This window comes from Struthio camelus, chromosome 8 (genome assembly GCF_040807025.1).
Source record: "Struthio camelus isolate bStrCam1 chromosome 8, bStrCam1.hap1, whole genome shotgun sequence".
Taxonomy (NCBI): domain Eukaryota; kingdom Metazoa; phylum Chordata; class Aves; order Struthioniformes; family Struthionidae; genus Struthio; species Struthio camelus.
In genome coordinates this window covers 12,991,282-13,018,364 of record NC_090949.1, presented here as the reverse complement: position 1 = coordinate 13,018,364, position 27,083 = coordinate 12,991,282, and the positions used below count along the sequence as shown (strand labels likewise).

The 27,083-nt window shown below is 40.0% G+C and overlaps 1 protein-coding gene and 1 long non-coding RNA gene across 3 annotated transcripts in view; both read left to right on the top strand.

The window, feature by feature from the left end:
* Window positions 1–2,678: 2,678 nt before the first annotated feature.
* On the top strand, window positions 2,679–7,153 carry ZNF281 (zinc finger protein 281). Its single transcript, XM_009669837.2, has one exon. The coding sequence runs from the start codon at window positions 2,790–2,792 to the stop codon at window positions 5,451–5,453; it is 2,664 nt and encodes an 887-aa protein (XP_009668132.2). The 5' UTR covers window positions 2,679–2,789; the 3' UTR covers window positions 5,454–7,153.
* An 8,258-nt stretch (window positions 7,154–15,411) lies between these two features.
* The window catches only part of LOC138067997 (uncharacterized), a 55,548-nt gene continuing 43,876 nt past the window's right edge, over window positions 15,412–27,083 (top strand). For both annotated transcript variants that reach the window (XR_011142482.1, XR_011142483.1), the window contains exon 1: window positions 15,412–15,634. This is a non-coding gene — a long non-coding RNA (uncharacterized lncRNA). The remainder of the gene's footprint in view (window positions 15,635–27,083) is intronic.

Below are 27,083 nucleotides of genomic sequence, written 5' to 3'. Positions count from 1 at the left end.
CAGTTTAAATATTAACTGTACAATGCAGGCTAGGTTCTACAAGGTTCTGCAAATGAATTTAAAAAAATGGTTATAAATACCTGGTGGATCTGAGTTACAGAAGAATTTTCTTAGGAAACTTTATCTTTCTTACATTTCACTCCAAACTGGTGTTCTCTTCTTTTCAGTAATTTGCAAGAATCAGTAACACGTTACACTGTTAACTTACATCCCAGAAATAGATATTTGGGATATGGCAAAAAGGTTCAGGGAAACTCGCTGATGCCAGTGCTTCAATTATTTTTAGCTTTTTTTGTTCAATTTCAGTCCCATTTGAAAAAACTATTACGGGGTCATTGGTAAACCATGTACACTATTTGGTTATTGGCATTATTTCTTTTTTCCTCTTTTCATGTATTTCTCACTCTCTTGCTATTTAAATGTCTAAAAACATTAACTGGGGTGTATACTTTTGTCAATATGAATGCAAGAATATATTTTTTGGTATAGAATCTGGTAAGTCATTGCTGTTTTTTCGTAATTGCAGTTTAAAAAAAAATCTGAAAGAGGTATTTGCTCCTTCTTAGTTTGCTTTAGCATCTTTGTATTTTTTTAAATTTATGCTGTACTTTTGTTCAGAAGACTACTGAAATATAAAATTATTCTTTTTTTCTAATTAATGTTTTAAGGTCTTTGGTACTGAATCTTTCATTGCCAAACAGTTGACTAGCCCAAACAGTGCAGGTGATGTGCTCCCACGTTATCAAATAAATGCTCAAGGTACAGCTTATAATGTTGAAAAATAGAAAAATAAATTGACCTTGATGAAGTGTGTCTTCTTTTGTCTGTTCCCAGGAAAGTTTATTTCAGGTATTTCTACTGCTGAAATGATTAGAGTTAACAGCTTTTTCCCTCCATTTTATTTTACAGGGTCTCTTCATCTTCCTGATATATGGGGTGTACAACACAGAGGTAAGTCTGCTTGGAGTATCTCAAGGCTGACAGAGTGAATGAGAGAAATGACAGGTTTCTTATCTTGATAACTGAGGGACAAAGTTGGCTTTCCATACGAGTGTCCTACTGCCCTTCATGCTTGGACTAGCTTATATGCATCCCAGCTTACCATTAAACACAGACACCCTGAATAAAGGCACAGACTCATTTCTCACAGGCATTGCCTAATATTTTACCGCTGCTTTCAGTTTTTTGAATTCCTTGTCTTTCTTTTAACACTTAGCTAAACCTCACAGTGCTAAACTTTCATAATTCAGATTGTTTTAAAATGAACTGTTCATTTGCATGCCATTTAAAAGACAGCATTTAAAGAATAAAAACAATTTTAAACAATAAAAAATTTTAGAATAATAAAACAATTTTAAAACAATAAAGTCAACTTACTTGATTGACTTTAAATTTTGGGGGGGGGGTATATTGCATCATACCCCATTTTATTTTTTTACTTAAGAATCTTTAAAGACTTAAACATCTGATGCAAGGCTTCCTAACAGTTACAAACACGTCTGTGGAAATTATTTGACCTTTACAGGTTGAACTGTCATAAAAGGAAATATTTTTGAAGACTGAAGCATAAAAATCATAATTAATTTATCCAGCTCCTTGCCTTACTGTCATATCTTAATGATAAAAGTTAGCTTGGAATTGAACGTGTTAGAGCTTCTAAGGTGTCTCTTTAGAGGTTAATAGGAATTCAGTAATAAAATCCTACAGAAATATAAAAGGTTTTCACAATCAACAGGTAGAAATTAAGCAGACTTGTGTTCAGATATTTATTAGCAAGATGGGGTGTGTGTGTGTGTGTGTGTGGTTTTTTTTTTTTTTCGAGAAAGTAATCGGCTGACATTTTTCACTATTTCGAAATACTGACCTAGAAGACGTTTCCCTTATAGGGATGAACTGTTCGTACACGCGCAGCTCGCACCAAGAGACGCGCTAGCAGCTGTAGGTGTCTATCTGCCGCCGGTGAGGGAGGAGGGGCCCGGGCCCGGCGGCCGCGCTTCCGCGCCGCTGCCCTGCGGGCTTCCGCGGCGATCCCTACCGCAGGCCGACAGCGTCCTGGGGCCGCGGCCCCGCTCCCTCGGCGCCGCCGCGGAAGGCGCGAGGGGCAGCGGCGGCTCTGCCGAGGCAACGCCCGTTAACCGCCGGGCGGCCGCCACGCGGGCAGCGCGCGCGGCGGCGCTGACGTCGCCGGGGGAGGGGGGGCGCCACCCGCGCCGTATTTAGCAAGGCAGCGGCGCGTCTCAAAAGCGCCGTGTGTGCGCGCGCGCGGGGCGGCCCGCGCCCTCGTGAGGCGGCGGCGGCGGCGGCGGCTTGGGCGGGGCGGGCGAGGGCGCGGCCCCCCCCACCTCCCCCGCGGACGCGGCCCCGCCGGCGGCGCGCGCCATGCCGGCGCCCGGGCGGCCGAGACAGGCGGGCGGGCGGGGCGCGACCGCGCGTGCGCGCTGGGGCCGCCGGCCGGGCCGTACCCAGCATGCGGCGCGGCGCGCATGTGCAGTGCGGGGCGCAGGGGCTGCTAATTCCATTGTGGAGCGGACGCGGCGTTATTTTTAACTGGAGGCGGCGGCGGCGGCGGCGGGAGCCGTAAGTGCAGGCAGGGCCGGGGCCGGGGCCGCCCGTCGGCGCGGGCGCGCGGGGGTGGCGGCGATGCGCCCGGGCAGCGGCTGCCGGGCCGCGCCGGGGGCCAGCCGCTGAGCGAGGAGAGCGAGCGGTGCGCGGCGGCGGCGGCCGGGCGGGCGGCGGGTCCCGCAGCCCCTCTGGGCCGCGCCTCCTCCCGGCCCGCCCCCTCCCGGGGGATGAAACTCGGCAGCGGCTTCCTCGGCGGCGGCGGCAAGAGGGCGGCGGCGGCGGCCATGGAGCCCACCTTCCCCCCCGGCATGGTGATGTTCAACCACCGCCTGCCCCCGGTCACCAGCTTCACGCGGGCGGCCGCGCCCCCGCCCCCCGCGGCGGCCCAGCACCCCCCGCAGTGCGTGTTACCTCCGGCCTCCGCCGCCGCTTCCTCCACGGCGGCGGCCGAGCCCCCGGCGCCTCCTCCCCCTCAGGACATGACTTTCAAGAAGGAGCCGGCGGGGGCTTTCCCCGCCGCTCCCTCGGCCTCGCCGCGCAGCCCCTGGGGCTTTCTGCAGTCCCTGGTGAGCATCAAGCAGGAGAAGCCCAGCGAGCAGGAGGAGGAGGAGCCGCCGCCGCCGCCGCACCACCACCACTACGGGGGGCTCTTCGGGGCGGCGGGGGAGGAGAGGCCCCCAGGCCTCGGCGGCGGCGCTGGCGGCGGCGAAGGAGCCGGCCAGAGCCAGGGCGTGATCCAGGACCTCAGCCTCCTCCACCACCTGCACCAGCATCCCCACCGCGATCTCTTACTGAGTGGCAGAGGCGAGGGTGCCCCTGGGAGCTCCGGCGAGCCAAAGCACGACGCCCAGGTCAAGAAGGCAAAGAGGCCAAAGCCAGAAACTCAGGGAATCAAAGCCAAGCGGAAGCCGAGCGCTTCATCCAAACCCCCCCTGGTGGGAGACGCAGAAGGTGCCGTTGTGTCCCCAAGTCAGAAACCTCACGTCTGTGAACACTGCAGCGCTGCCTTCAGGAGCTCCTACCACTTGCGCAGACATGTGCTCATTCACACTGGGGAGAGGCCTTTCCAGTGCAGCCAGTGCAGCATGGGTTTCATCCAGAAGTACTTACTGCAGAGACATGAGAAAATCCACAGCAGGGAGAAGCCTTTTGGGTGTGACCAGTGTAGCATGAAGTTCATCCAGAAGTACCATATGGAAAGACACAAGAGAACGCATAGCGGAGAAAAGCCATACAAATGTGACACTTGTCAGCAGTATTTTTCAAGGACTGATAGACTGTTGAAGCACAGAAGAACATGCGGTGAAGCCATAGGTAAAGCAGGTGCTGGAGCGGAACCTGGATCATCAAACCACAACATGGGTAGCCTGGCTGCGTTGTCTCAGGGAAACACAAGTTCCTCAAGGAGAAAAAGTAAAACAAAAAGTATATCCACTGAAAACAAAGGAAATAAGTGTAGCAGTAAAGTAACTGAATCTCAAGTCACAACTAACGTGGCCATGCCAAATTATGCAGTTGATATTCCTCTTGTGTCTTCCAGTGGTGGTCTTGTTGGCACAGGCATCGAAGAGCTTCAGAAGAAGGTGCCAAAACTGGTCTTTAAAAAAGGAAGCAGAAAACATGCAGACAAAAGTTACCTTAATTTTGTATCACCACTGCCAGATATTTTGGGGCAAAAACCGTTGTCTGGGAAACAGAGTGGCTCTCTCGGCCTAGTAGCCAGTACCGGTGTAGAAAGTATTGGCCTTCTCCAAAGTACAGGAGGTAAACCAGGTCAAATAAGTAGCAATTACGATGATGCCATGCAGTTTTCGAAGAAAAGAAGATACTTGCAAACTGCGAGCAGTAACAGTGCCTTTTCAGTTAATGTCGGACACATGGCCTCCCAACAGTCCGTCATCCAGTCTGCAGGTGTTAGTGTTATGGATAATGAAGCTCCGTTATCTCTTATTGATTCAGCATCTTTAAATACTGAAATAAAGTCTTGCCATGACAAGTCCGGTATTCCTGATGAAGTCTTACAGAGCCTTTTGGACCAGTACTCTCACAAATCAGAAGGCCAGAAAGAAGATCCTTTCAGCATAACTGAACAACGTGTGGACTTGCACACCTCAGGAGAGCATTCGGAGATGGTTCAGGAAGAAAACCTGAGCCCTAACTCGCAAGCAGTTTCAAATGATAAGGCAAGCATGTTGCAAGAATACTCCAAATACCTCCAACAAGCTTTTGAAAGAACGACCAATAGCACTGGTTTTGCTTTTGGACCTAGCTTCCAGTTTGTTAGTTTGTCTTCAACTCTCCATAACCACACTCTGTTTCAAGACAAACAGATATACACTACGTCTCCACTTGAGTGTGGCTTCAGCCAATCCGTTACCTCAGTATTGCCAACTGCATTGCCAAAACCTCCGTTTGGGATGTTGCTTGGATCTCAGCCAGGCTTTTATTTATCTGCTTTGGAGGCTACGCATCAACAGTTGACTCCTTCTCAAGAGCTAGATGATCTCATTGATCCACAGAAGAACTTGGAGACGTCATCTAACTACCAGTCTACATCTCAGAAACTGACTGGCCAGAAGGAACAGAAAAATTTAGAATCCTCAACGAGCTTTCAGATCCCGTCTCAGGAGTTAGCTAGCCAGATAGATCCTCAGAAGGACATAGAGCCTAGAGCAACCTACCAGATCGAGAACTTTGCACAAGCGTTTGGTTCTCAGTTTAAGTCGGGCAGCAGGGTGCCAATGACTTTTATCACTAACTCTAATGGAGAAGTGGACCATAGAGTAAGGACTTCAGTGTCAGATTTCTCAGGGTATACAAATATGATGTCTGATGTAAGTGAGCCATGTAGTACACGAGTAAAAACCCCAACCAGCCAGAGTTACAGGTAAGGTCCCAACTGTGACGAGGCTGTGGGGTCTTTTTTATGTAATTTTGTTTTACTTTGACAACACTGCCATTGGAATGTTTCTACACGGTCCTATTAAGAATAATGTAACATGCCCTTTCAATGCAACTTTTCATATTTAGTTTATTTTGTTAGTGTGATTTTTTTAGATCTGTTTATTATGGTTTTTAATCAAAAATCAATAGATTAAAATAGTTTTTTTGTTCAAGTGACAACGTTTAGCAATCAAATTTACATATATAGATTGTCAGGGAATAGCCCAAAAGTTTAAAATGCAAAAAAATTAACTTTGTTCCTAGGATTAAGGTTTATTCTAATTGCTTTACTCTCAGGAAAGTGTAACGAAGCATGGGATTTCTATGCACCGCTAGTGTATTGGAACTTCCAATTTACAGATAGTGACAAATACATTTCAGCTTTTTGAGGAAGGGATCTATGACATTGCAGTTTGCTGTCTTTTATATCTGGGCTGATCTGAACGACTTTTGCTACCTAAATCTTGTTGCTTTTAAAGTACTCCTGTTCTTCCAGGTGATGCTCATTCCAGACAGGTAGAGCAGATATTCATGGATCGATAGTAAGAGCCCAGAATGGTAGCTTTAATAGAAACAATAATGTCCCCAGAACTCCTGTGTAAGACTGTAATTCCATAAAGAGATTCTGTTGACACAAACCGTGAGAACAAAATGCGTGCGTCTGGTTCATGTCATAAGAACCCCAACTTGAAAATACAGTCATAATCTATATACGCTTTTGGGATACATTATTTATTATACATGGTTTAAAAGAAATTGGTCTCTTGCTCTCCCCCTTTTCCACATTCTTTTAGTGTATAAGGTTCCCTTTCTTTTGTTGTCCTCCCAACTCCTCTACTTGGTTTGTGTTTTTTTTTTTTTCTTCTTAATTTACACCTTTTCTTCCCCTTCTTCCCTCCTCCCTCTCTCACCCCAACATAATAGCTAGAATTTAAAAAGATTTACATTCCAGAAAGTGCATACCTTACTGCGCACTTTCTGATGTCTTACGGCATCAGATAATGAACAATGAACACCCACTTTGTTTAGAATTCTGTTAAGGTTTCCATGTACAATAAGAAATAATATACTCCCAATTGTACATACTAAGGCCCTGATCCTCCGTCAGGATCGGCTGACCCCTGTGCCCAGCAGCGTACTGGTGATTTCACTGGAGCTCTTTACGGATATAGGGGTTTGCAGCAGTTTATTGTTGCGGGCTTAGGGCCTAAGGCTGCAATTCCATCAAAGGTTTCTGGTGATGACATCAACTACAAAAGGAGAACTTGAGTGGCTTGTTAATATCAACAGAACTTTTAATTGGAATTATTGCCTTACTTTATGTATATTTTGTGGTACATTATTTATTATATGTGAATCCTGATTAATGCCTGTGGAGCCACGGAAACCTGCTATAAATACTAGTGGCCATTTGAAGCTGCTGAAAGGCAGTGGCACTGCTCTAAACCACTTTTTGCAAATGTATTTTTTGATTAGTTTTTTAATGTAATTTTGGTGATGTTTATGCTGATGGTTTTTTATGTACTCTTGGTGATGTTTCAGTCTTACGTACTTTTCTGGTGTCAGGAAAGTACCAGTGGTTGTTTGCAGTCTTATTGTGTAATCAGCCTATTACAGGCTTCCATGTATAATAAAGTTATTAACATTGTGCAAGTGTAAAACACTTCTGTTATGAAAGTGGTATTCTGAAAACTATGAATTATTAAACGAATTGTTACAAAAATCCTGGGTAATTTCTCCCGTTGTCCCTCACCACTAAAAATTCATACCCAAGCCCATTGTAACCTCTTTTACCAGGTGAACTATCTTTTTTTTTTTTTTTCTCCTTACTAATCTAGAGTTTGTTCTCCTAGAATCCATGTAATTCCATTAACTTTTTCTTTATACTTGATTATGTATTTCACCCTATGTCAGTTTAAATAAGTGAACGACAACAGTTCTCTAAACACAGAACCCAGTCTGTTATCAGGGATTGGAATAGTCCATAACCACTGTGTTGGCTTTTTCAGTATCTCTTCTTTTGTTTTGCAGAGGTTATAGTTTACTTTCTTATATTGTGTGTAGTAGAAGTTGCATATGTATTGTTCTGGCTGTTTGCTTTAACTTAATACTAATAAAACCCATTATTCACAAAATCATAAAGATATCACTTCTCTTATCCAGTCCCGCTTTTGAGAACCTATTAAGAAAATATTATGACATTAAATTTTGAAAAGCAGTAGTATGACTTACTGGCATGTTTTAAGCTCATTTTCTTCCTTCAAGTTCTTTTTGGGTCAGAAAATTTGAATGCACTATTTTAGAAATGGTGGGACTAACTCATACCTTTAGCTTCCAAGGAAAAAAAATAACCAATTTCCTTCAGTCAAACTGTTCGTATAACCTCATCTTTTTAAATCTGTGTCTTTTTATATATGCTTTTGGATAAAGTTCTATACATTTCATATTGTTAACTTCAAAGACATTCTGTAATTGTTGAAAATCTAGAATGACACATGTGTTCAAAGTAAAGATTTTAGAAAGTCATCTATCTGTTCTTATTTTTTGATGCAACTTTTGCATGTAAGGAAAGCCTGGTAAAAGTATTACAGCAAAACCTTTATTTAGAGACAAGTTTAGGTAATGTGAACATTCTTGGGGGTTCACTTAATCCATTCTTTTTTCTTTAATTTTGCATGTGAGTAGAAGACTAGTAATGCTAAAAGTATTAAAACAGTTGAGAAGTAGAGTACTGAAGAATGGAAGATGGTCATTTGAATCAGGTAATGACATGGACAAGGGAAAAATCATTGGCATGCTGAAAAGCAATGAGGTATGATGAATAGGGAGAAAAAAATCTCCAAAGTAAATATGGAATACACATGTTAAATATTCAATATTCAGAAAATTGCAGGCAATCATTTTGGGTGATGAGGGGCAAATGACTGAAATTTTGCACGTTCTCTCCACAGATAAGCAGTCGCTCAAAAAATGCTTCCTGATAGAACGCAACTAGATTTCTTCTTAATTTAATATGGAAGTCAAATTTATTTTTCTTCAGTTAATGAAGCTTAAGAATATGGTAGAATACGTGGAAAGCAGGATTTGTTTTTTTTCTGCTAGATACTAGAAAGAACTAAATGTGTATTGAGAATTAGTAACCCACAGAAGCTAAAGATTTATTTAGGGATGTGGCAGTGAGAGGAGGGAAAAGGAAAGGAAAATGGCTCTTGTTTATTTTTTTCACTCCAGTTTCTGGTTTGGTTTATTTTATTTTTTTAAAGAATCGTGGGAAGGGAATCATAGTCTCTTTCCTACCACTAGCATGTGGAGTGTAAAGGAGAGATGCTACATATGGTAATAGGAAATTGTGCATGAAGTCTTGTGCTTCTTACTATGGTAGCTCGCATAACATGTTTTCCTTTGGGACAAGTGCATTATGGTGTGTGTCTGTATACCCCCAGCTGCTAAAAGTGCCTGTCCAACCTGCCTGCAGATGATCTAGAAGAACACAGCTGAAATTTGTAGTAGATCGTGAACTAGGTAAACCGGATAGCAAGTTGTGGGCAGTGGGTGAGATTTTTAGAGTAGGAAGCTTGTAAAAAGGGAATGAAAAAAACGTGAAAATATGATGATATGAAGGGAGATCAAATTTTCAGTTTTATGAACTGCTGATGGAAAAAAAGCTGCCTGATATCTCATGGAAACCTTGAGAAGAGACATGTAAGAAGGAGCAAGTTACTGCAGTATTCTCACTTTTTTTATTGTACGTGCTGGATGGAGTCAGGATACTTTAAAATGGAAGGATCCTCTTCACCCCCTCCTCGGAGTTTGCCAGCCTTTAACCATTTAGGCTGGAATTTTCCAGGCTTAGTCTGTTGCAGACTCCATGCTCTATTTTTCTCTGGAAAACTTCTGCAAAAATTGCTCATGTGTTTCCTGAAATAAGATTAAGGAGGAAAAATGTCATGTTCTACTGGGCTTTTCATCCCATGCCTCTTTAAAAACAAAATGAAATGTTTATTTGTAAAACCAGCAGTGTCCTATAGTGGATCTAGGACTTTAACTTGGTCGATGGGTGTCTGTGGTTGCATCATTGGCTGTTCTTGAACATCTGATCGCTTTAGTCAAGAGTTTTTGAAAATGCATTTGCATTCTGAGACTTGAATGTTCGGTGGCTGTATCTTCTGAAGGTGACCCATCCAGGATAATAGACAGCTGTTACCATTAGTTATTACGTTAGTTCAGATGGCATTTTCTTTTATGTGACCCCGATGAATGTTGCACGTTTTTGCAGAAGAGGATTTGTTTTTTGGATTCTTCTATAAATTGGAGTGTCTTCACTTTTCATATTCTTCTAACATGACTTTTGTGTGATGTTTTTCTTTGTGCAAGTACTTAAGAAGATATGGCATAGTATTTTGCACAGCATTTCCCTGTGCGTCATTTGGAGCACACAGCATATCCACTGATTACTGAGTGAACAGCTATGAGGCATAGGTATGCTTTGTTATCCATGTTGTTCAAAATATTTATTGTGTCCCCTTTTTCACTCGCAGTTAAAGCCCAGATTTATTTCGTCGTTGTTCATTTCCTCAAAGAGAGTAACATCTGCCTATGTCTGGCACAAAAGAGAATAAATTCATTTTTTAATATCACCATACTGATACTCTTATGTTTTTTACCGACTGTAACGATCAAGACTTATACTAGTTTTGGATCCCGAATTTCAATTTGTTGCCTGTGACGTGGAGGGGTAGGTAGTGGAATTTCATCTCTTTGACATTGGAGTTGAGTTCCCGGTGTAAGACCCCTGCTGTTTCAAACTGTGTCTGTGTAAAAAATTAAAGAATAGTTTCTAGCTTAGGAAATGTAGAATAGCCGATTGTCTAGAATCACACAGAAGCTTTGGGGTTGAGTCATAGGGGGAATTGACTTCTCTAAGGTGACATTCAGCAGGCCAAATTGCTAGGTTGTCTTTTTCCTTCTGCTGTTGATTGTAAATGTGGCATCTGCAACAAGTGAAGCCAGGTTCTGGAGAAAGCAGACATTAGGTATAGCCCTGCTTCATTCTCTCAGTGTTGCATGCGAGGCAGCATTGCTTGGAAAAAATAGTATGTTATCATGTAATCAATCTGTCATAATGCACATACAAGAGTGGGTGAATTGAGGATTAAAAGGAAGATTTAGTTCTGACTAAACTTTAATGCTTACTTTATAATGTTTATAGTTAGACTAATGCAAATTTTTGTATATAGCGTATTACTCAATTTTTGTCTTTCTACTTTTTATTTAAAACCAAAGGCTGTCCTAAGTAATGTAATACTAGAAAGCTGCCTGCGTACTTAGTAATTTGGTATAAATCTGATAAAATATTATCTAGCCAGGTTCAAAATGGAGAAAGAATGAAGAATGAAAGAATTGTGTCTCTCTCTGATTCTTTAATAGACTCTTATCTTTCATTAAAATATATTTTAAATAGTCTCTTATTTAATGGCACAAATCTCAAAACATTCTGTGAACTACTATGGCATATAATGATTATCATGAAAGAGTTGCAGCAAGCGTCAGGTATTCTACAGTAGTGCACGTGCCTCCTCTGATGCTAAAACCTGCTATATCTGAAGGTAAGCTCTTATTATTTGGAATTTCTCCTTGTTCTTGGTCACTAGGAACCTTTAATTTACACTGTTGGCAGAAGAGAGCTCATCATGATGTTCCTCAAAGGCCAGAGGACTCTGGTTCAATCCCCAAAAGTCTCCTTACAGTGTGCCTCTCGGCTTGCTTGTGCTCTGTTTCCAGTGGATAGGAGGTTAGAATCACGACTGGGACATGCGTGCAGGTGCTGGTGTATGGCTGGAAATTATATCGGTGGGGGTAAGGATCTCTCAGTCTGCTCAAAGACTCTGAATATTTTGTATTGAGGGAAACAAACAAAAGAAAGGAATTGAGATTTGTTTCCTCTGAGAAAAAATATGAGATATATATGAGGGTTTTTGTGGATGCTCTCAGATTCTGAGATGAGTGGAAATCAAAACCAAGACCTTTACTGAAGATTAGAATTTACAAAGAAATCCATATGCAACTCCTTGAGTGACGAGGTTTTGCATCAATTGGCTTTCCTGCAATGGGGAAATATTCAGAAGTGTAGTAAAACATCTTGCATGTTCTGCTGAGGTGCCTTAAAGTAGGGCATGCCAGGTACGCCTGTGGATCGAGTTATCTATTAAACAAAAATGCATCTCTAGAGTGAAATGTGGATTAATTTAGAAAGTGCTTGGTAATACTGGAAAATGAGACTGAGAAGTAATAATGTATGCATCTGAAGAGGGCATTTATATGGTGTTAGGTAACTATCTACTTGGAATTTGGCCAGGTTGATAATAACGCATTTACTTGCAGAAGTTCGTGGCCCCGTGGCTTTAGTGGCAATAGGCAGTCCTGCAGTCTCTTGGTAAGAGAAAACAAAGCCTTCCCCATTCAGCTGGACTATGGTCCATAATGGTTTGGAAATGTGACACCTATGGCACAGCAAGTTCCACTTCTTAGAACACCTGCTTTTTCTTTGAATACCTGCCATTTCCAAGTATTGATTCACTTGGCGAAAATGAAATGCAGAAATCTGTGCCAAAATTCTTCTGTATGAATTCTGGACAGCTTTAGTGCAGAGGATTATTCAACTATAATCAGTGCAGGAGCGTCACTAAAAATATTCAAGCTGTTTAGCTCAAGAAATTTGTTAACCTTACAAAGCTTGGCCCAATTATATCATAAAGCAGTTCACATACTTAGTCCGTCGAACCCTATAATAAGACGTGTAAGCTTCACTTGGTGGTTTTAGCGTAGCGTTAAAACTGTATGAAATGTTTAAGTGACGTAGAAGTGTTTTTCGTGAGCAGTCTTAACTAAAACTTCTTTCTGGCTTTACTTTTACAAGTCTTGGGAGATGAGGATTAAACCAATTGCTCATCTCTAGAGGAGCTGGCACCTCTGGTTTTATAAGAGATTGTAATCAATTTGTGGAGTCTGGATGCACTCTAGAGTAAAAGTTGTTTCATATTTTATTTTACTTGGCTCTAGAAATCATTCTCTGACTGATGTCTTCCTAGTAGACGGCAAACAGAATAGACTGTTGGTAGCTAAAATCAGCAGCTTTACTATTTTTAACACCGTGTTCTGATGCTTACATGTTTTGTTCTTCTCACAATGACGCTAAATGAAAACCTCTGAGAAAGAGTTCCTTCTAATGTAGCATAATGAAGTCTTTAAATGGGTACAGTTGTAGGTCATCATGAATAGGAATGCAGTGACCTTTGTCTTGACAATGAAGCTGGCACAAGCTTCTCAAAGAGCTGGGGTGTTTTTGTTTTTTAAATATATTTCTCGGCCAGGACACAGATAAAACAGAGGATCCCCATTTGCCCATCAATGAGCAAAACCAAAAGATTAGAAAATATATTGTAGATGCTCAGCTTGCAAAATCTAGAAATAACAAGAGTTTTTTCTCTAGATATAGATATTGTTACAGGAATGATCTTCCTTCTTCTATGGCAAGAAGGCAGGGAAAGAGGGAAAGTATAGGGGCTGTGCAACTGGTAAGATGTCTGCTGATATGTTAAGATGCTCTGTAATGACCTGTTTTGATTTTAAAGACACACAACAATGAGGCATTCAAAATAGCAGTATTTTCCTAAAATTTAGAGTCCAGAAAAATCACAGATCTTTGTTTATTTTCCATTTACATTTATGCATATCTGCAAGTTTGCAATGCACTATGTTGAAGTAGAGGGAGGCTCAAATTTCTTAATGGACTCTAAAAAAGTAAATAATTTTGCAGAAGGCACATAAACATTGTGGCTGTTTCCTATTGAGGAGACCCTTTTGCTCCATCCAACAGTTACTAGTGGTTTTCAAGTTGCAGCGCTCGGCGATTTCCTTTAACAACAGAGACTCATCTGTCAGTCTTAAGTAATGGCACTACCTGCTAGTTTAGGGCTTTCTCAAGGTTCCAGCAATGTCAATCCGAATTGTACTTTCTCTGGTAGAGGAGAAGCCTGTGTACGAGGACAACAAACTCTGAAGTGAGAAGTGTACATAATGAATGAAGATTTGCTTTTCAGTGAGAGAGAAATCATATCTATAGGACTCGTTCTATATGATCAGGTAATAATATATTTTTTATCCTATAAAGAGCAAAAATAGGTTGTTGGACTCTTTATTTTTCAGCCAAAGACCTGACCGTCTGTCTGTCCATTTGAAGAGCGGGTTATTTCCCTAGTGGTAATGGATGCCACTCCCATAAAGCCACAGTCTGGGTGAGTAGCTGAATCAGGTGCTTTGATTGAGAGTGTGCCTCACTGAGACTGAGCTTCATCTGAAGGAATTCTTTGCTGTTAAAAAAACACCGAAGTTTAGAGTATGTGCATGTTATTCAGAGCGAAGTAAACTAAACAGATGAGACAGCAGTTACCATTTAACATTCAAAGTCTTTAAAACATATTCCAGGAAAACAATATGCTAATACTGTAAGAATATATCTTGTGGATGGGGAGAAGTGACTTTAACATGGGAGGTCAAAATATGTGTGCATTGATTGTTTTTCAGAAAGATTCAGATAACTTGTTTTCTTCTACAAATGAGAAGACTTAACTATAAAGCTTATTTTATGACATAGGACCTGAATAATTTGATATGAGAAGCTTTTGTTTTTGCAGCTTCGTGTTAAATTCTCTGGGGATTAGAAAATGGAAATTTTTTTTGCTTTTCCTAGGGGAAGGAGTGTGCTGAGGACCATGAGCTAAATTCTTAGTGAAGAGCAGGTGCTATGCAGTTTCTGCAATTGCTGGCAAAGTTATGGTAAACCAATGATTTCTGTTTTTTTTATCCTAACAGTGACTAATGTGAAACAAAAACTGTGAACTGCCGTGCCTTCTTGACAACTTGCCGTGCCAAACAGGAATGCCAGGTTTTCTGCTGAGGAGACACACTATTTGTTTATAAGATGTAGTACAATGGGGGCTCTGAATGTGCATTGTTTAGTGGAACAAACGGGCAAGAGAATTCAAGCAATTATTGCTGGGAATCCTATAGCTACGCAGTGTTAAACAGTTAACTTATCATTTAAGATTTCTAGCTTAGACACATCAGTCTGCTTTAAATTGCAGGCAGTTCCCGTGACAAATCTTCTTAGCCTTTTATTAAAGATAATAAAAAAACAGTTAAAATATTTGGAAATAAAATACTGTTTACTTCTTTATATTTTATTAGCTTTCATTTTTTCCTTTCCTGTTAACTGTGGAAGGTTGCCATAAGGAAGCATCTATCTAACAATGTTTTATACAATTTGGGAGATGGTAATTGCTTTTTCCCTCTTCTTCGAAAAGTTAAAGAAGCTGACTTGAAATAGTGCTTGTTCAGAGCTCATGCAGAAGAAAAGAAAAAAGCAAACCAGAGAGAATGCAGCTTCTGTTTTTGGTTCAGACTTTAACTTGAAATCTTGCTGCTGGAGAAAGGCAGGCACAAAGCATTATCTTATCAGTCTGTTGATAAGTTGTAACAGCGTTGGGCTGTTTAAGGCATTGCTATTAGCTGTTGTTCTGGTCACGGGCTCGGTTGTTGCAAAAGATTCAGTCTTGACTGGTTCGGCCAGATTTTTTTTTTTTTTTGAAACAGCAAAAAATGATTAAAAAGGATGAGGATTAAAAATGTATACAGGGCATGGATGATAGCAGGAACATAAGTTTTGTATTCCAGATGTCTTTGAAGGCTTAGCCAAAGCTGGATATTATGGCAATGTAATTTGGGTCCGCTCTTTCTTGGCTGCATCTGGTCTGGCCGTTCTGAGGATCAGGGCAGTAACGCTTAATGATGTTGCTATGAATCCTGGGATTGCAGGTGATCGTGGGGTTATCAATTATGTCAGGAAGTTTCATACCTTTCAGACACCTATAAGAGCACTAGTTTTAAGTAATGGCTTCTGACTGAGCTCAGCATTTTTCTGGCATACCAGCTATGGGCTTTTCATTTCTATGTTCTGCACTTCTTTTGTTTGTTGGACTTGATTTCATCACAGTCCTTGGGTTTTATCAGTGGATGTTGTTTGGACTAACTCAATATTTCCATCTTCAGCTTTTCTTGCTTCTGTAAACAAGTAAGTCTTTGTGTGTTGGTTATGCTTACAGATATAGTTTTCATGCTTTTAATCTCTTCAGTGCATATTGTGTGCATACTTAGTTTGTCAAGTATATATAATGTAAATGCAGTGAAGATTGTTGTGAAAATCCTGTGTCCTCTGAGATGCTGCAACAGAAAGTTGTTGCCTTTTTTAGAGGGTAGGTACTGGACTAATGTTCCACTAAAACTTTAGTGGAACTAAAGTTGTTGTGATGAGATACAAAGCCAAATTATTGCTGAACACTAATTATTGATTTTGTGAAACTTATTGCTCTAGTAAAGTAGAAAGGCAGAGCTATCCCTTTAGTTCATGTGTGTCTTTCATTACTGAGTTCAGGGAGTTTACCAACAAATATTTAACAACTATCCTTAGGATGAATTTATGGCTTCAAATTGTAATCGTGATATTCTTATATAGTCTTTTGTGAGTGATTTTCCTGTTTTTTAGGAAGGCAAACAGAGAAAATGGACAAAATGCCACATGGTGGAATTTCTTTTGATGTTCTTCTAGTTCAGCAGCAGGTTTGAAGCCCTCAGGTGACAAGGACTCTTGTCACTTGAGCTAGCAGAGTAACCGATGGTAGTAGTCAGTTGTCACCCTCAGTGGAACAGCACTAGCGGGGAAAACATCTGTTGTTTTCACAGGTAGATGCTGACATTTTAAAAATTGTGTACTTGGTTATTTTGATTTTTATTGCAGACCAGGAAGCAGTAACTCTATCAGATAGTCTATTACTTATTATCTCAGACTTGACCCTTGTTCCTTCTACTTTTTTCCAATCCTGCTTCTCTTAGTGCAGTTCTTAACAACTCAGTAAGCAAATACTGCAGTCATCTCATTTGGGCATTCGGGTCTCCCTGCTATACAAGTCTTTGCCTTTCTTCTCTCTTGGCTTCCACTCTTTTAATCCCAACTTCTGTTACATGTTCCCTTCTCTTGCTGTCTGAATTTTGTTGTTTCTATTCCTGCTTTCCTTGCCTGACCAGTTTCTACATTGAGCCGCAAGGTTTGTTCTTCCTTCTGTTTCAGTTTCATCAATCTCCTTGTCCTTATGTGCTGCTTCCTTTTGTCTGTGCACGGATTGTATTTCTTTTGCCCCAGAATCAGATGGTTGGTACCTGCTTGCAGCCTTGGTGTCTCTTCAGAATCGCAGAGAGCACGAGAGACAGTCTCTGCTCTCACACCAGAGTTTAACCCCCATAACCCATGCTGTCCCCAGGGAGTCCAGTTGGGCCTTGTTCCCACCTTTACATCATCCTCTTGCTTGAGCCAGGCTGAGGGTTAATACACCTGCCAAATGAACTGGGGAAGGAGGATTTGTTTTGTTTTGTTTTTTTTTTTAAACAAAAGTAATGGATTGTTTTCGCCTCTCTCTGTTCAGCAGGTAGCTTCACCAGTGCTTGCGACAGCATCCCTGAGAGTTACGTGGGGATGGAAACGTACCCTTGTGGTCGGGAAGAATGGAACTGGCAAGGCCAGCTTATATTGTGTTCCCTGTGGGTGAAAGTACAGCCCTGCGTTTGATGCTTGGCTGCTGCCATGATATGGAGCTGTTGTAACTGGCCTTTACAGGGATAGCTTGGTTTTACCCCTCCTGCCATGGGCAGGAAGGACGTTTTGTAGCATGCTGGAGGAACGGGGTGAGCTACAGTTTTCTGAAATGTAATATGGCTGCATTTGGGTAGATTTTCTTGAGAACAAGAGCAGTGTATGCCTGACACAGAGGATACTTTCTTGCTGAAACTCAAGTGTCTCTGGGAGTACCGGAGCTCTTCAAAGAAAAAAAAATTTTTTTTTTTTTGCACGGTTAAGACAATGTATTTTTCCTTAGTATTCTTAGACGCGAGGAAGGCTTCTGGCTAAACACTGTATGTATTAATATGCTCATGCATGTATGCACAGGAAGAATTGGACTGTGTCAAATATGGTTGATGAAAATGTCAACCTGAATGATTAGCTTTGTAGTCCCAAGTTACTGACAAGAAAATCTTGAATGGTTTTGGGGTACCATCTTAGTAGGCAAACTGTGTACTATGAACTATAATGTAGTATATCAGATTAAATAGTATTAAAGACAGTGAAGATGAACTAGAGTTTTTACAGCTCCTATTGAAGCATCAGGAATTGCATTGCCTCAGGCAAGTTATGTGACCAGATACACTAGATAGTTTATCTGGGGTTGCAAGTTCTGTCGTCCTATAGATGAGCTATTGCTACAAATTATCCATTTATAATACAATAATCCATCAGATATCTACTCCTTTTGAAGGTTATTTAATAGAATGAGCAGCAGTATGAGCAAGTTGCATAGCTACATTATATAGAAGTCCTAGAGGGATGCGACTTGCTAGTTCTGTTGCTCGTACAAAACCGTTTGTTTCATTTACGAGGGAGAATTTTAGTAGGATATTTAATTGTAACAAAAATTTGGTATTTAAATACAGAAGTTTAGAAAAGTCAAATGAATTTCCCCCCTCCCTTTTTTTTTAATGGATGATAATTAGAAAAGGCCCCTTCCCCTTGTACTTGCAGTCAGAAAGTACAGTACCTTGCAATAGTACTTGCAGCAAGAAATTAGTTTAGGTTTGCATTGTAAATTGGTAGTATTGCACAGAGGAACTATTCTCAAACTGCAGGGAATATTGAACAACAGCTTTGAGAACTGTAACAATAATTGCCCAGATAATGATTTAAATGTTAGCAGTCTTTCCTCCCTCAAGAAAGAAAAAAATTATATCAATTGCATGTAAAAATGTAATTTTTATACTATTTTAATAAAAAATCCACAAACTGTTATTTTGATTTAAACCAGATGTTGTTTAGCTTACATTGAAAAGTAATCTATTCTAAGCTAAATGAGAATAACCTTCTCATATTGCAAATTGATCATACAAAGACTTTACAAGTTTAGTTTGATTTAAAATATTGTCATAAACTAAGGCAACGCATCTTACACAATCACATTTTATACATTTTGCATGCATCTTAAGCATTATCTGTGACTCTGGGGCAGAGTGAAATTTCTGTAGGTAAATTGGGTAGGAAATGATATTATCTTTTATTCCACCTTTTTCATGATGAAATAAAAAGTTCATGACAATAGCATGAGGGATTTTTATTTAGGCTTTTGTACCATTAGTGATCTTGTATTCTGAAGCTGCATTTTGAATACTTGAAGCTGGTGCTATTACTGAAAGAAGCAAGTTTACCTTCTGCTGTCCTTGGTGTTGCTTATTCTCTCTAGCAGGAAAAAAAAAGGCTTATTTTTCCTCTAAATCAGTCTCCTCATCCAATTCTTTGTGGCCTATCTAAATAGGTATCCTGGCACGTGTTGGGGAGGCAGTGAATGTGGCATGGCTACTGCTTTTTTTTGTGAGAAGCCTGATTTAAAATGCTCGTCGATATATTTTTCCATTTTTGTTCATTATTTTAATTGCTGATAGTTTCTTTTCTTTTGCTGTACTCTGCCTAGAACTTCAGGCCAGGAGGTCAAGTCTGCTGACATATTTCTATGCCTTGAGAACTGAGTTGCCTCTCCGGTCCATGCATTCATCTCTTTCCATGTCATGCCATTAATGCTCTCTCTGATGTACTCACTTTAAAAGCAGTATTTATGGTTTGAGATTCTCTCTTCCAGAACATAAACTGGAATAATTTCATATATATATGAGATCAGTGCAAGTGATATAAACAGATATATACATTGTCCATAGGATGTTTGGAAATGATTATTTCAGTTATAATGCCTGTTCTTTCTAACTGATTACGCTGTCTTTTCCCTAAATTCATATAAAGGTACGTAAAAGGCAGAGAATTTCATTTACAGTTGATCTTTGAAAGCTGAATATCACTTCTTGATTTATGCACAGATTTTTTCACCCTGTGCATATAGGAGAAATCCTATGTTATACCCATTTATAATGTGTAGACGTTTCTGTGCATATTTACATGTTATTCAAACGAAGAATACTGTGGTTTCTTATAAAAGAATTTTGCCTTGATGACCGCGTTGTTACTTATCTGAATAACGGCTGAAACCGTCATATACTGGACTAAAGATTCATTGACTGAGAAAATGCACAGTTATGACAGGTCGAAAGGAGAAAAATTAAGATACTTTTTGGCTACATTTTCCTAGTTGCCTCAGTTATTGCATTGAATTCTGATATTCTTGCTGGGAGAATTTCTACAAATATGAGAAACCTGAACTTTTTAATTCTTTGAGAGTACAACAGTTGAATTTTATTTGTACGCAAAATTGATACAAGTTACAGAAGAAAAATAGATTAAGAGCCAGATTGTCTGTAAGTGGGCAGCTTTCTCAATTCCAGTAGGAGCACTTGTGACCACAGTTATGACAACTACTTATTTTTCACATCAGCAACTTTGGCAACATTGCAGCATTGGTAAAAACCAACAAATTCTTATGGGTGTATGTCTTTGTGATCTTATGGGACTTGTTATATCTCTAGAAGACCGTCTGGTTGGGATCTGATCCTGCAAATCCTGTTAGGTGAATGCATGAATATTTTCAGTACTGGGCCTGCATTATTGGAAAGCTTTTTATAGTCTTGTACTTTTAAAATGTCTATAGGTTGTATAACAGTTAAAGGACAGCCAATGAATAAATAGCGCCCCTAAATTGAAAACCAAACTTAATCCTGTTTTCTTGCTTCAAAATTCTGATTTTCTTCACAAGATTTGATTAATGAGCTTCACTTTGCGTTTTCCGTTTGATTTTTCTGATTGTCTCACATTAATGTAGCACTGCAATACTTAGGATTTCAAATGTAGCTTAATTTGAATGAAACAGCTTTCAGTGAAATTACATTGCCTTTATAATATTAAACATTTTGAGATTTATATTTGGGGATTGGAACACTTAAGGTCTCCTACTCTGATGTTATAAATACGAATGTTTCCTTTAGGTAATCTTTATACTTTTTCTTATTTTCTAAAAGGCAATACTACTTCTTAGGTACTCAGAGTGAAGAGTTGAATATCCTTTTCTTTGTATGAAAGTATAACAGTCTTTCTCTGACTGATTGTGCAGTCATGACATAGCAGAGGTGAAGATCCAACTTCAAACATTGCAAGATAAATCATTTCCACATTCTTGCTTAAATGGCTATTTTAGTGTAGAGAAGCACATTTTCTGTTGAGTGCTAATGCCACTGTCTCCTTGACCCAAGGTCTTAACAATTTTGAGCAAAGTAGGTTTGGTAGTTAGTGTAAGAAAGAGTTTTGTAAGTAAAACAGGTGCCCTGTAGAATTTTTGAAACTTCTGTACCTCATAGGATTGTACATGGAAAAAAGCATTGTTTGAGTGGGATGTGTTTTATACAAGGTATTAACCGGCGTATAGTCTTGTCATCCTTTCTTATTTGTAGAAACGGGGCGGGGGGGCGCAGGAAGGGCTGGGCTCACAGCACTGTGCAGGCTCGCGTAAGGGGCTTGGGAGGAGGGAACGTGTTTCTCAGCTCGTTATTTTGCCCAACTGCTTTGCTCCTGTTTACAGCAATGAGATCCGTTAGCATTAGGCATTCCTTTTTGCAAAAAGTGGAGAAAGTTTCCTAGTTTACACATTTAACATTGCTTATTGAGACAAGACTGTAGTTTTATTCTGATTTTGCTGTTTGAGGACAGCCTACCAATTTACTTATGGGCAACAAAGCTCAGAATTATGTTTGTGGTCTGAACAGCTGAACGTCTACAATTTCTTCAACCAGCAATACCAGTTAAATTTCAGTAGCTTTATTGTCACTAGGAATATAATGGAAGTAACTAAAATCATACACAGATAACCTGAGCTAAAGCTGTGGCTGTTTCTTCTCTGGATGTGCCTTCTCTGAGATGTGTTAGTGCTTTCAGTCTATGCTGCAAATTCGTTTTCCTTACTTACGTTCCTGAGCCGTTCTGGAGGGCTGCAGTTCTGCTGCAGAAGAGCCTCTTTTGCCACTGAATTACATCAATTTCGTGGTGTAGAATTGTCCTCAAATGTAGAGGGGCCTTGAACATCTGAAACGGCTTTTAGGTTTCAAACAGAAACAACGTTTGCAGAAACAGAAAAAAATAAGTGAAATTATTCTGCTGAAGACTCTTTTGGCTGCTCATTTTTAACGGTGGCAGAAGAGAATTCTAAAAATTAGCATTTGCAGGGAGAATAAAAGCAAGGGCATTCTTCCCCCAGTGCTGCATGGTGGTTCTCCAAGTATTTATCTGACATTAATCTTCCCAGCTTTATTTGGTATGAGGGGAGCGAGAATAGGTATATCTGTGCTTCCCAGTCGGTGTTCCTCACTTTTCAGAGGATGCACTTCTGCATACAGGTGGGCTGTGTTTGGAAACGCATTTTGCTTTTTCTGTTGTTTGCGCATCCTGAAGAATACCATTAGATGACATGTAGCCTTATGTGAATTACGTTGTCTTAATTCAAGCAGCAGTTTCAGTGAATGGTTATGAAATACCATCATGCTGCCTACTCTTTCATGGAAATGGAAAGAACATCTGACACTAAGGCATTTGAAATGAAGCGCTTGATTATTATCATATGCCAAGAATACACCTTCTGGAAATATTGCATGTTAGTGTTAAAAATAAAACATAGGCAAATTTAGTCTGGAGAGTTTAAAAAAAATGGGTTAAAGCTGAAAAGAATGAATGAAAAATGAATTTTCTTGGGAAATGAACTAATGTGTTTCAAATTGTAGTGCAATCCTGCGATGGGTGTTTTAGTAATGTTATTACTTACAAATTATTTACAAATATAAAAAATAATATCAGCAACAATGAGGATGGCATAGCTACTTCCATGTCCTCTTATGTCAGTGCATTATAGGGTAGATTTTCAAAGCTACTCATGGCAGATTTAGCAATATTTAAAGGGTTTCTTAAATAAGAAATTTCTTGCTGGCTTTGTCAGAGCACCTGAAGGAATCAAACTTCTCTGAATGTGGCAAATAGCTATGCGGCAGGGCATCAGGAAGCATAAAAATGCAAGTATGGTGTAACGAATCCTAAAGAAAAGCTGAAAATTAAAACAAATTTGATGAATATTTTGTGTAATAAACTTCTTTAAGGATAGCTTTAAAGTTACTATAGAAAAGTCACTCAAGCCTTTGCCTCCCTTCCCGTTCCTCTTAGTCTCAGACATGCACAAATTAGATTTCCATGAGTGAGAAAACACAATATTTTTTTCCCTTTGGAAACATATTCCATGACACTTGATTAGCTGTTTCCTACTTCTGTTCTTTCTTTTCTTTCCTTGAATCAAAAACATTTACAAAGCATGTGCAGTTGTGTGAAACATGAAGAAAAATGAATTATAAGGTAATATTTTGGGCATAGAACGCTGGATGCAGTGAATATATACTGATCATATAAAGCTTAAGGTGACAACATAAGGTTGTTACAATTGAAGATAAATGTCTATTCATGTATTCTGCTTACTAATTTAGGCAAAGTTCTGCTGGTGCTAGTATTCCCCATTTCCTTACAACCTTAAAAATGTTCTCTTTAAAGTGGAAGACAAAGCAAGGCTGCTTTGCACTTAAAATAAGATTTTTGTACTTCATTGATTCTAATAGAAATAGATTTAATTAAAACACAGTGTTGGTTTCCATGGTTTTATATGTCTGGAAGGTATTTTCAAAAGCATCTGATCTTTTTGCTGCTGTTTCAATTAAACAGATAGAGATTTTAAGTATAAAAAAAGCTAAAAGTAGGTTGTATAAGAGGAAGAATTTACAGTTCTTGACGCTGCTGACTGCAGGTCAGTTGCACCAAAACATATTTTTGTAAATTTCTTCAATGTGAGGAAAGGTAATAAAGGAATAACTAATCTTTCACAGAGCATTTCAGAATATATAAAGTGTATTTAGTAGTTTAATGTTAATTTGCCTATCCAGTGTTACAGACCTTTCAAACATCACAAAAATTTTTCTTCTTAAGTTCATAGTTCCTTTCACCATGTTTTAAATGGCAAAAAAAGTATTTGAAGCAAATCCTTAAAGCATGAATTATCATAGATTAAGTTCAGTATAACAAAGAAGCAATATGGTCTTCAATGGGAGTAGAAGGGCGTTAGTTCTTAAAGTACTTAGTGCAATCAAAATATTTATTTTCTGTTGAAATTTTTCTTACTATGACTCAAGCTTTTGATCTCTTTGCAGAGAAGATCAAGATTTGCAAAAGCCAAATGAGAGCCTAAATATTTAGTAAGATTTATGGTACTTAAAAGAGCGAAGAATAGAACCTTTGTTAATTGGACATTTAGCTTTAAATAGAGCCATGACTGGCTGGGCTGTTATTTGATGCCTTTGACATCTAGAAGAATCTCTGAAAATTTGTTTTAACACTTGCCGTATACTCTACAAATCTTTTTTGCAGATTTAATACCAATTTAATATATATGTAGTAGCTGGCTTTCAAATGTAGAATCTGAGTTCCCGCTTTCTTCCTCTGTTTAAAACCTCTTGCTTTCTGCTTCCTTCCTGCTTCCCTCCAAGGTGCCCTTTTCCTTCCCTGAATCATCATCTGCTGTTGTATTTGCTTTCTGTGCTGGTCCAGCTATTATTATGACCTGTAGTACCCAGCAAAGGATGATTTCTTCTTTCCTGCTCTTGTGGCGCTGGGTTCAAAATTGTGATTGGCAAGGGAGAGAGCCTATCTTTTCTTTTATCAACTTCAGTCAATTAAAGCTTTGTATTTGAAATTTTGCAGATAAGACACCCGTGAATGTAACCATTTTCCTCAAAATAATACAAATTTCTCATAAAGAAAATGCTTGTTGCTGGGTGCTGGCACTGGCATTTCCCTTCGACTGCATCATAGAGATTTCATGTAACCTTTTCCCCCGCTGGAAATGCCTTGGCGCTGCATGAGAGGAGGCAGCGCTGTGGAGGAGACGAGCTGGGCTCTGTCTTGGTTTAAAGCAGTCAGCTGTGTTTGCTAGAAGCAAAAATCTGCTAAGTCTGGGAAAGAAATAATAGTTGACTAGCTGAAATATCTTATCTGAGGTGACTCTGGAGACATAACTGAACGACTGAAGTAAATATTTGTTTGATGTGTCATGGAAGTAGCCTGAAATCCCAATTAGTGGAAGATCTTTTTTTTTTTTTAATATCTATATATAAACAGATAAATTAGATGATTCTAGATGGCTTCAGACACGCAAGGGCAAAGAGTTCAGCATCTTTCATTTCAAGCTAGTTAAAGAAACATATTCCGGTTAACTTCTTGTCCCCAATTGCATCAGGAATTTGCTTTTTCATTGCAGCATGTAGTTCTGAAGCAGTAGTTTACATCCCCTGGTATTCCTGGGATCCCTTTCCCTGGAGCAGCTCCCCTCTGTCAGGTTATATAGAGGAACCTACTCCACACAGAAGCTGCACAAAGTGATTTCTTGTTAAGTTACCGCCAAGTCAACCTTGTGGTGTGTGCTCCTCCTTTTGCAAAATTCCTGGTCTGTTTTACTAAAAATAAATGTGGGGTTCATACTGCAATTGGCCGTTTTGCCCAGCCCATCCAAGACAAAAATAATCGGGCCTACACATGGGTTTGCAGTGGTGTGTCTAAGTCAGTTCATTAAATGGTTTTTCTGCATCGGCAAAGCTCTAGTATGAGGATATAAACAATGGTCTTGGAAAATACTGAGTCGAGGAAAACTGGCTGTTTTTCAGTTTTGCAGTGTTTACTTGCTTTTCCTATTGCGACAATAGATTTTACTTTGTAAAGCTTGTTTAACCTTCAGTGTCGCTTTGTTTAATCCGAAAAGCTAAATAAAACAGCTGAAGCGTAAACTTATATCTTTCTCCTGCTGTTACACCCACTCGAGGGGGAGTCGCTTTACTAGATTTAGCAGAATGAATCCTTATTGACATGCCAGGATTTGAGATCGAAATCGGGACGGTTGCAAGCACCTCGACGAGGTGCTAAGTGCAGCAGTTGGTGGAACAAGCCTGTGCGCAACACCCCACCCTTCGGGCTGCAGCCGGAAAACTGCCCTTGAAGACAAGGCAGATTTTGTTTCCTGATTTTTTTTTTTTTTTAAGTCTTGCTACCTCTGCTTTTCTCTGTGAGGTCTGGCGGCAGAGCGAGAAGCGGGTCGTGCTTTTGCAGAGCCTCCTTGGAGGCTTGCGGTAGGTGGTGCCTGCCTCTGCCTCTGGGCCGCTGCATCGCCCCCCGCGGAGATGGTGCTTTGGGGACGGAGGCGGCTCTGGTGACTCGGCAAATAGTTCTTCTGGAGTCGGTCTCTTAGAGATCAGGAAAGTGCAAGTCATTTAGATTGCTATGAAATCATTACCTGCAGGACAGATATTCAGGCAGGGGGAGAGCAAAGGTGCAGAGGGACTGAAGGCCTGAAGAAGTGTTGTGTGCCCCTATTCCTGTCTCCTTTCTGAGTTCAGTCCTGAATTACTGTACCGTGATTTGGTGTTGCAGTACCAAATACTGTAGTTCCATTACGTTTTCTTTCCAACGAGTACTTGAGAAAGCACAAAGACTGGCTCATTGCTTGGAAGTAATCAGTTTCAGGGTCCTGCAGTCTGAATGAAAATCTTAAGGCGGTTTTACAAAATAGTCAACAGATGTTTTTTTCCTTGCCATCAGATGGGGAAACAGTCATGACTAAAATGCTTTTTTAAAATTCAATATGTAACAGGTAAAGTGTTGCATCTGAGAAATACCTGGGTGAATTGGGAGTTTCCATGAAGTTCCTTTCAGTATCTTTTAAAGAAATAATTTTTATTACTAAAATTAATGTCAGACATTTCCTCATATTGCACTCTGCTGCCAAGCAGCTTGATTTTTCAGTTAAGCTTGTGCCATCTGTTTTTAATTCAAATATTCATTGTAATTGAATACTGTGTTATCAAAGTGACTGTACTTGTTCCCATTTACTAACAAGGTACATGACTTGCTGACATCTGCATATGGATGGGTTTGAAACTTGTATCCTGTAATCATTCCTTGTTAAGGAAAAGAAGGGGCAAAGAATAAGCCCTCAGGAACTCCAGACTTGATGGCCTTCACGGGGGAGTCATGAAAATTCCTGTAACAGTTTATTGTTCAGTGGAATTGTAGCCCATTGTTTTAGAGTATTGTCTTAAAAGTCGCATTGTGTCTGCGCAAGTTTTACACCCTCAGCCCAATTTAGAGCACACTGTTATCAGTTCAGAGATTCTCAGGGTTTCTTCTTCTTCCTTTTTTTGGGTTGTTCTGTTTCTGTTTTTGATCTTCTGATTGCTTTAGTGATTTTCTCCATATGGGTTAAGCTAGTCATTATATTCCACTGGTAACAGGGTACACCACCACACCGAATGTTACTGTTTCACTCCATGGCTTACAGTTCAAGGGAAGGATTATACAGCAAATATGGTATCTTTCAGGTGAGGCTTTTAAATTGAGTTCATGATGACTCAGATGT